We start from the raw sequence: 10375 nt of genomic DNA, 5'->3' as shown, positions 1-10375 counted from the left end.
ATAAGATTGGGCCGTAAAAATGAAAAAGGTAGGGTTTTTCCGCAAAAATTTTACTTTCGCCTCAAAGTTTTAATTTAAGGGGTAATAGGAGAAAATGGACAGGGCAATTTGTTATGTAATTTTTACCGAATGTGGCAGTACCCTATATGTGGGAACCCTTGATATTTCCAGCGACAAATGATGGACCTGAGTGGAGGCTGGTTTTGTACGGGATAAATTAGAGTTTTTGTTGGTAACATTTTGGGGTAAATAATATTTTTTGATCACTTCCAGCTCACATTCCTGTGTACCACGCAGAACTTACGTCGGGGTTTCCGTGTACATCTTACAAAAATTTGATTTATACAAAACACCTGATGCAACCTCTCACTATAATGATGCAAATGGAGAATCTTTAGATTCCGATTGGCATCTGCTTCGGTGGTGTCGATCTTTTTAGGCGTGCAAAGATCTGTGGTCATCCACACCTGTGTGCTAAAAAGACGCCTAAAATGATGGGACACCGCCGGAACAGAGACAGATCCAAAGAGACTCCATCTGCCTCATTATAGAGAGTGGGTCAGTCCAGGGTTTTGTCTGAATCACATTTTTTAGGATTTACATGGAAACCCCGACGTAAGTGCTCAGCAAAGAGCTCAGAATAAATGTGAGCCAAGACTTATTCCGATTTTTGGGAGGTAGAAAGAACAAATAGACAGCAGTACAACAATAGTTCTTATTTTTATTTTTGCGCGGTTCACCGTGCAGTACAATTGATAAGACAGCTTTATTATTCGGGTCAGTGCGATTCCAGCGATACCAGATTTATACAATTTTTTCTGTTTTGCTATCACACAGTAAAAATTGTTTTTTCATCGCCATATTATGAGAGCTGTAACTTTTTTAATTTTTGGCAAAGAGAGCTGTATGAGGGCTTATTTTTTGTGCGACAACTTGGAGACTATTTTGAGGTTAATAACATCTTTTGATCGCTTTTTATTCAGATTTCTGATACCCAGAATGAACAAAAAACAGCAATTCACTTTTTGTTTTTATTTTTTTTTGCGCGCGTACCATATGGTAAAAGTGATAAGAACGATTTCTTCTTCAGGTCAGTACAATTACATCGATACCAGATTTATATCATTTTTTTAATGCTTTGCTACTTTTACACACTAAAAACAATATTTTTTATATTTTTTTGCTGAATGAACCATATTAGGGCTTGATTTTTGTGGAATGTTTTGGTGTTTTCATTTACACAATTTTTTTACATATGACTTTAAGATCACTTTTTATTCAATTTGTTGTGTGTCAGTATGATGAAAAAGTGACATTTTTGGCATGTTTTTTATATATTTTTGTATGGTGTTCGCTGTACGGAATTAATAATGTAACAGTTTTATAGTTTGGGTTGTTGTGACGTGGCGATAACAATTATGTGTACTTTTTTTTGTTTATTTTTGTTTTAACGCAAACACTACATTTTTAATAGCGAAACGGATTCTCTTGATTTGTGTGTGCTTTTTAACTTTTTATTTAACTTTTTTTTACTTTTAACTTAGTCCCACTGTGGGACATAAATATTTTTCACTCACTAACAGGGCCTACTAGACCCTGCTTATAGCAGGATCTAACAGGTCACCGTACCCCGGGGTCATTTAATGACCTCGGGTACGATAGCAATAATCGGCACCTGCGATTATGCTCGCAGGGGGCCGATGGTGTGGAAGGGTGTCTTTTGACCCCCTTTTTAACTACTTAGATTCCGCTGTTGCGATTGACAGCGGTATCTAAGGGATTAATTGGGCCTGATCGGTTCCAAAACTGGTTGGGAACAATGTAATTTACAGCTGTCTCCCGTGGGATTTTTGACCGCGGGGGAACACTATTCACCTATTCTTGATCGCCGATTTAAAACCGGGATCAGAAATAAGACTTCTTAACAACCACCATTTTAATGCAGTCGTTAAAGGGGTTAAATGATCACTGTACTTTTTAACGACTTGATCTCATTTGATAAATGATCTATAATACAGTGTGCAAATTCCTTTATTTAAACATTACAATGTTTTACCCCCAAAAAATCACTCCAAAGTGCCGTCCACTAGGTGTCTCCTTCTTTAACCCGCTGTCCACTGCCTGTTGTCAAATGTTTTCCGTCTGAAGCAGCAAAAATATTGAGAGTGATTACAGGAATTGGGGCAGATCCTTGTTTTACTGCTCCTGCTCACTGCTTGACAAACTATTTACAATCATTTGCAATGCATGCTGGGAAGTGAGAGAAAGGAAGTACCAGCACCTATAGTTCTGATGAAGCAAAATCGCTCACTCAAAAAGAGTTAATGGCAAGTTACAGAGCACTAAAGTGTGGACAGTTCATTACACTGTGTTCCAAATTATTATGCAAATAATATTTTCTCAGATTTTCCCAAAAACCTTTCAATTGTACTCTAATAGTTATTTGACTGGAAAATTACAATGACTGCAATTCATATAGGTAATTTGGGAAAATCTGAGAAAATATTATTTGCTTAATAATTTGGAACACAGTGTAGTCTTGTATGTGAAGCAAAGGCAATTTTACTTTGTGGTGGATGATAAGGCCAGCAGATCTACGCTCTACAGCGTTTGTTAAAAGACAGGTATGCTTGAAGTATTTGTGAGATGGTCAGTTGGTGCAGGAAAGGCACTGACATCTGACTCTCATGCCTTCATTATGTACATTTCTCTAAATTGTAGGTAGCCATATGTTTTACCAATGGGGTTAATAAAATAATTTCTGTTACCAGTGAAGCATCTGAATACATAAGCTAAGCAGTGTGGTTTACAAGAAAACGTATCCAATCCAGTGGAAAATTCAGCACTAAATAACCCTGACTGATTGAGAATTGTCAACTTTCAGCTTTTTCAGAGTCAGGCGGCAGCCATTTTATTTACCACACTAAAGACCATTCCCCCGTCGCCTCAAAGTTAAAACACGTCATTATTTTGCCATTGTATGAATTTTTATTTTCTCGTTTTCTTTTTTGTTATATAAAAACCCCCTTGTTGTACCCGCTTAGCACACGGAGCTGGACATAGCGCAATGTATGTGCGTTGTGTGTCTGTGAGGGAGTCTCCTCACGTAACATGAGGATCAGTGCCGTATACACTGCAGGCATGCAGGGCTGTGTACAGTTGGCAGTATACAGATTTTATTCAGTCCCCTCTCTTCTTTCTCCCAGGGTCCATGGCGGGATCCGTCTCCACACACCATGCTGTGTCCACTATAGTTTTGGCACAAAATTAAGAGTGTTTTCAAGGCGTCAGCAGGCAATTTCTTCCAGTGTCCCCAGCGTGGCCTGCAGCGGCACCGTCACAGTGTGGCTAATGGTTTCTGAATGGTTTGGCATGTTGTCACAGGTACTCTGAAGGAAAAGCAAACACAGGTTGAAAATTGAGGTTTACAATAGTGTTTGACAAAAGCAAAAAGCTAAGGGCCTACAAACACCTTAGATAATATCTGTCCTGACTCCCTCAAATAAAGGAAGGCACAGCCAATCTCTATTGTGTTCTCTATGAGGACTCCTCTGGCTGTGACTTATCTCCAGGAAGAACAAAGGGATCAGCTGTCTGAAATCCAACCAGCCGGATTCTTCTCTAACCCAACACCATCATTTGGAGGTGAGTCTGGAAGCCTCTGTGCACACACTATGCCATTGGTGCAATCTGTGCAGCTGAGAGGGCGCAATAGGTAAGGGGGCCTATTTCTATCTCTGAAGAGTGGAATTGTACAGTATGATGACCTACTAGATTGCAAAGGTCCCAAATATTGTTCTTGTACAGGGACCCTCTTCTGTCTTTCTCTGCTCCTGACTGTCGACAGATCCCTTCGAAATCTGGGGGTCCATTCGACTTTAGTCTAATGTGTATGGGGCCATTTAGGAGATTTTTTGTTGAGCACTCATTACCGTCCGCATGTTCAACAATCGATATGTAGTCCACAGAGAAGAAACTTACTAGATCTTCTGTGTGTCTTCCTTCCTCGTTGTCTCTGCCCAAGAGATCTAGCAACTTCTCCTTTATCAGCTAAGATATAACAGAAAAGCCAGAATAAGAAAAGTTATGGCTGCATATATTGACATATCACAAGGACCTACACAGGATCATGTTCTTATTCACTGATATTCATGGGTGCACCCTTTGTTTTATTACTTACACTTAGGAGTCTTCCCCTTCTAGACAATTACCTAATACTTGTGATACCACACGCTCAGATATTTCTATAACTTTTATACACTTTACTGGACAGAATGGCACAATATTCAGAGCCACCTCAGTTTAGTCTTTTCCTGAGGACAGTCAATAGGCGACATTTTAACCAATAGGTGAGTGTCCCACCTACTATAACTATATAATAAATGTCGCAAGTGGAAAAACCACTTTAAGAAATGGTCTCATATATCACTTGCATTGTGAGAAACCACATATTCTTCCTCCCATATGTGTGAATTAATTAAAAGAGTTCTCCAAATAATTTGGGCAAAGGAAAATGCTCGGAAAAAAAAAAAATAAGCATTGCTTACCTGTTGAACCCTTTACAGTTTCAGAGCTGTCTCTGCTGCTCTCCAGAGATCTTTGTTGGCAGAGCTGCAATGGTGGAACCACATCTACAACAAGAGACCACTGCTGCCAATCACTGGCTTCAGAGATCTAGTGCCATCTATTGACTATCTATTGATTTGACTGCAGAACTTCGTTGAGTAGCTGAGAGGCAGCGCTGGAGCAGCAGAGGTTTTGAAAGGAAAGAATTTTTTAGTTTCTTTTTCTCACCTGCCTTTATCCCATTTTTAATTTTTTAAGATAACCCCTTTCTTTTACCTCTTTCTTATTGAGGTTGCAGAGTTAAACTTTAATCAGTTAGTTATGAATCTCTGACTTACTCAGCACTGAATTAAGAGCCTTTACCCCGAAGCGTGAATCAAGCATGCAGAAAAGTGGTTGAGCGCCTTGAATTGTTACGTTCTACAAGAAAATGCTGAGTCTCATCTTACAAAGATTATGGGCATTAATGGCAAATGAAAAGAAAATTACTGTTTAAGTTTCCGCAGAAGGAAAAATTTAAATGATACCATTTCTCTTTTTAAAGGGAATCTGTCATCAGGTTTTTGCTATGTAATCTGAAGACAGCATGCTGCAGGGGTTAAAACACAGATTTCAGCAATCCCTCTCTTATCAAGCTCAGTGGGTTTGTTTACTTGCAATGACTGTCTTAGCACCAGGAGCTTATCATTGCTGGGACACAGCAGCAGTGGCTGATGGGCACCTCACTGTGTATCGCCATCGGATATATAGAGCCTGGTGTGGGCAGGGTTAGCTTTCTCAGCTCTGCTTCATGCTAAATCTAAAAACTCTGATTGTGTCAGAACTGCTGCACCCAGTAAACTAAGTGATACATTGCTGGATTCAGTGTCTCTTTGCCTAAATCATGCTGCTGTCAGATGAGGTAGCAAAAACATTGTAACAGATTCCCTTTAAAGGATTCAGGAGTAATAACTGCTCTAAATGCTGACAGTGAATCTCCGTGTTTCATTGATATGTTGCTTTTTGGTCCAATCTTCATTAATTTATTAGTATTTCTTTATTATGGTCCCTGTAAAGAAATAGTGTTGGATCATAAAATCTGGATTGCCAGCAGTCACCGCAAAGAGAAACGTATGTCATATAACCAACCAAGTGTGGAGAGACTTTCCAGTCAATCTAATTCGGGCTGAGAGTGGACTATTCTCCTGGGGCCAGGCTCATTTTTATGAACTAAATTTTCTTTCAGTCTAATTAGAGAAACTGTTAGGATTAAATACTCCATGTGGTTTTTGTGCTGATGACGGGTTCCCTTTAAAAAGCTACAAGTAAGAGCTCACGCAGATGTCTATGCAAATCGTTCCGATCTTGGACCCCAATGCATGGACTAGCCGCAGATTTCCTGATTGAAGCATGACAGCTTGATATAGTTCTATGAGGCTGTCACACTCAAGAAGGAAGAGCTGCGGCCAGTCCATTCACTGCAAGGACCGATATGCACAGACATTTGCATTAGTCAACTTCTAAAGTCATTGAGACATGACTCAGCTGGTTCAGAGGGAAATGCAAGAATATGGAGTATTAAAGGGAATCTGTCATCAGGTTTTAGCCACTTAATCTGAGAGCAGCATGATGTAGAGACAGAGGCCCTGATTCCAGTGATATGTCACTTACTGGGCTTCTTGCTGTAGTTTTGATAAAATCTCTGGTTTATCAGCAGGAGATTATCACTAAAGGACTAGTAGGCATGCTGATAGGTAGTCCAACATATTCATTAACTTAGTAAAACCTTGTCCACACCACTTATCCCAATCAGTGGTGTGGGCAAAGTTTTACTGAGTTAATGAGCTTTCTGTCTATGCACAGTGTACACAGAAAGCTCCCAATCAGTAGAGTTGGTGGGTTTATACTGAGTTCAGCATTCAGAGAACTGGTAGATCTGCAGCAGAGAAAACAGAAAACAATGATTTAATCAAAACAAATAACATCACTGGAATCAGGGACTCTGCCCCTACATCATGCTGCTCTCAGATGGGGTAGCAAAACCCTGGTGACAGATTCTCTATAAGTGGCTGTGGTGGATAACTGAATGCACTAATAGCCCAATTCATTATTGCATTTGTGCCTTTTTTGTTGAGTTTTTGGTGTTCTGCACCTTTTTTTTTTGCATCATATTCATTTTTCCATTGCGCCTTTTTTAAGTCAATTTTATTTGTATTCCCTGACTTTTTTTCTTTAGTACACCACTGTGGGCGGAGGGTTTCTAGATGATTTCCCCATGATTGATCATTTGCGACTTTTCAAAAAGTAGCAAAATTTGTAGCAAATGTACTCTAGCTCAACCCTTCCCTGGAGTGATTTTATGCACAACAGATTTTTTTTTAGCAATCTTTGTAACATTTTGCAAAATATGTGACTTTTTGCTCCAAAAAGGTCTCAAAAATTGTTAAAGGACAGAAAAAAGACCATTTTGACTGCACAAAATTAATGAACCGTGTGTACCATTTTAGTGAATTGGGCGCAAATAACATCATAAAATACCGTAAAATTAAAAAATGAAAGTGACTTATAAAAATAAAAATGATGAATCTATATATAACGTACCCTTTTGACTAACTAAATCATTTTAAAAAAGTGTGAGAAAAAGATATCTGGCCAGAAGATGGATTGGAATACAAAAATCTACTAATAAATGCCCATTTTGATGAAAATGGGGCACTATTAACAGAGATCAGCGCTAAAACAGGGCATCAGTCTAAGTTCACACGTTCAGTATTTGGTCAGTATTTTACATCAGTATTTGTAAGTCAAAATCAGGAGTGGAACAGTTAGAGCACACGTGTAAACTCCGGCCCGTGGGCCAAATCAGGTCCGCAGGGTGATTATATTTGGCCTATGACACCAAAACCACCACCCCTGTGTGGGGCCATTATACTGTATGGAGGACAATGTGGGGTCCATAATACCATATGGAGGAGTATGTGGGGCCATTATACTGTATGGAGGACTATGTGGGGCCCATTATTCTCTATGGAGGACTGTGTGGGGCCCATTATTCTGTATGGAGGACTGTGCGGGCCCATTATTCTGTATGGAGGACTATGTGGGGCCATTATTCTGTATGGAGGACTATGTGGGGCCCATTATTCTGTATGAAGGACTATGTGGGGTCCATTATACTGTATGGAGGACTATGTGGGGCCCCTTATTCTGTATGGAGGACTGTGTGGGCCCATTATTCTGTATGGAGGACTGTGTGGGCACATTATTCTGTATGGAGGACTATGTGGGGCCATTATTCTATATGGAGGACTGTGTGGGGCCCATTATTCTGTATGGAGGACTATATGGAGCCCATTATTCTGTATGGAAGACTATGTGGGGCCATTATTCTGTATGGGGGACTATGTGGTGCCATTATTCTGTATGGAGGACTATATGGAGCCCATTATTCTGTATGGAGGACTATGTGGGGCCATTACTCTGTATGGAGGACTATGTGGGGCCATTATTCTGTATGGAGGACTATATGGGGCCCATTATTCTGTATAGAGGACTATGTGGGGCTCATTAACCTGTTACTGGTTGGCCAGCAGCTTTGTCCTAGTTTTTCATTTTGGCCCTTTGTGTTTCTTGAGTTTGACATCCCTGAATTAGAGGAAAAGTATAATAGAAACACGTCACCACTTGTGTATTTATCACCCACTCCTGGTTTTCGGCTTACAAATACCGATATAAACTACTAGCCGAATACTAAACATGTGAACATGGTCTAAGAAGTGTGTCCTATGCATGCAGATTCCATCACTCTTTTTTCTCTTACTGGGTTCTTCATTTTGCCAATACAGCAGTGTGATTTCACAGAAGTAGGTTCTGCATCTCTCCATGCAGCATCCAGCAATGATTTTCCCTGTACTGCACTCTGCCTGAGCCATTCCCATATGTAACAACACAATTGCTGTAATTACTGCGTTTATCTACAATAATATAGGGCACAGCAATGGTTGTGCTTTTTTCTGTGCTAGCCAGGACCTCTGACGTGAAGTATTTAGGAGTTATGATTTCTGACTGCTTTCATGTGAATAACAGTGTGGCCAGACAGAAAAACAAGTAGAGTACATGGCTGTATAACCAGAAAATATGGGGATTGTGCTTCCTCTGCAGAGAACTCTAGTGAGACCACAGCTCTGCAAACATTATACTCTACTGTCAGTAAACATGTATAAACGTGAGCTATTTTGCTCACATTATGATCAAAGTGTGTAAGCCAATCTGCCAACAATATGGCAACCTCTTTTAGATGGGGCCAAATTCCACAATTCATCAGAGCCCTAGGCACAAAGATAGGTGGGTGTGTAATATAAGCGCTCTAGTGAGTCGACATCTCTACAAACACAATGCCACAGCACTTTGCTAACATTATATTATATGCATGAGTTACACTATTGCTACAAAGTTAAAAGGTGAGGTTCTTTGCTCATATTTCAATCTAGGCCCAATTCTCTAGTTTATTTGAGCCCTAGACACAGAGGGAGGTGCATATTTAGTACAGGCTTTAAAAAAGGTCACCTTGTCATTGGTGGCAGATGGACTCATACACTTTTGATCAAAATACACTCAAAGACCCTTACATTTTTAAAGGAGTTGTCCGATGAAAATCGCACTGCAGAGACTCACCGGTTGACCTGGTAAGAGAGGGTTATACATACCCCTAGCCAGTGGGCGTGGCTCTGTACACTTGTATTGAGCCGAGCCGTGTCCCGTCTTTTGACTCAGCCTGCCAGTGGGCGTGGACAACTAGAGGGTGCGGTTTTGCTCCATACAAGTGAATGGAGAGCCCACTGTCTGGGGGTATGTATAACTCGAATCTGAAACCGTCAAATAGTGTGTACACTGGGGGGATTCATAAGTCTGCAGTCACACAGAGTGACTGCAGACTTATCGATTTTGACCGGATAACCCCTGAAAGTATGTATCAATAACGTAATTCATGCATATAATGTACGCAGAGTGCTATTGCATGTTTGAATATAGACATTTGTATTACAGCCACAGAGTACTTGCTCCCACTGTAGGGCTCTAATAAGACTACATATCTACAAACAAAATACAGAAGCGCTCTGCAAACATTATATCATATACATGATTTCCACTATTAGTTTACATGTAAAAACGTGAGGTTTTTGCACACATTTTGTTCAAAATGTGTGAGCTCATCTGCCAGAGACAAAGCAAACTGTTTTAGATGGAACCCAATTCCTCAGTTCATTTGAGGCTTATTAATCACTGGGAGAAGTGATCCTTTAATACAGAGTCTAACAGACGTCACCTTGTTGTTAGCAGATGGGCTCACACACTTTGATCAAAATGTGCACATAGAAATTAATGTTTTTACGTGTGAATCAAAAATGGAATTCATGTATATGTAATGTTTGCAAAATGCTATTGTTCGTATATAAATGTTTGTATTGCAGCAACTGTGTACTTGCATCTGTTGATCTTTCTAATAACCTATGAAGCACCACTTCTATTAAGAAGCGAATTTTTATCCTAGGATAGAAAAATAAACAGGAAATAATATAGGGACAGTCAGGATAGAACATGTAGGTTTTTTTTGCCGCAATCTTCTATGATTTTATGAGTGTGCAGAGCGAGGGAGACCTGTAAAATTGTTTCTACAAATTGATTTGTGTAACCATACTAATGTATTTAATGCATTTCCAGATTGGGTAATGACAAGGTCTGTTATCATTTGCTGTATTACAATAATGGGGGCACAAGTCTATAACCAGACTCCATGCTGTGCTAATTAAGCAGAATCCCGGGAAGTTTA

General features: G+C 39.8%; 1 protein-coding gene across 2 annotated transcripts in view; it reads right to left on the bottom strand.

Annotated features, from left to right (window-relative positions):
- Positions 1-701: 701 nt before the first annotated feature.
- ASIC2 (acid sensing ion channel subunit 2) overlaps positions 702-10375 on the bottom strand; it is a 999936-nt gene continuing 990262 nt past the window's right edge. For both annotated transcript variants that reach the window (XM_073683124.1, XM_073683123.1), the window contains exons 9-10: positions 3982-4050; positions 702-3389 (exon numbers count right to left, since the gene is read on the bottom strand). In XM_073683124.1, the coding sequence (XP_073539225.1) occupies positions 3288-3389; positions 3982-4050 (171 nt within the window). In that variant the 3' untranslated portion in view covers positions 702-3287. The remainder of the gene's footprint in view (positions 3390-3981; positions 4051-10375) is intronic.

This window comes from Phyllobates terribilis, unplaced genomic scaffold (assembly GCF_046119375.1).
Source record: "Phyllobates terribilis strain yellow unplaced genomic scaffold, ASM4611937v1 Scaffold_5__5_contigs__length_657084704, whole genome shotgun sequence".
NCBI classification, from domain to species: Eukaryota; Metazoa; Chordata; class Amphibia; order Anura; family Dendrobatidae; genus Phyllobates; species Phyllobates terribilis.
This window is presented reverse-complemented; position numbering and strand designations above follow the sequence as displayed.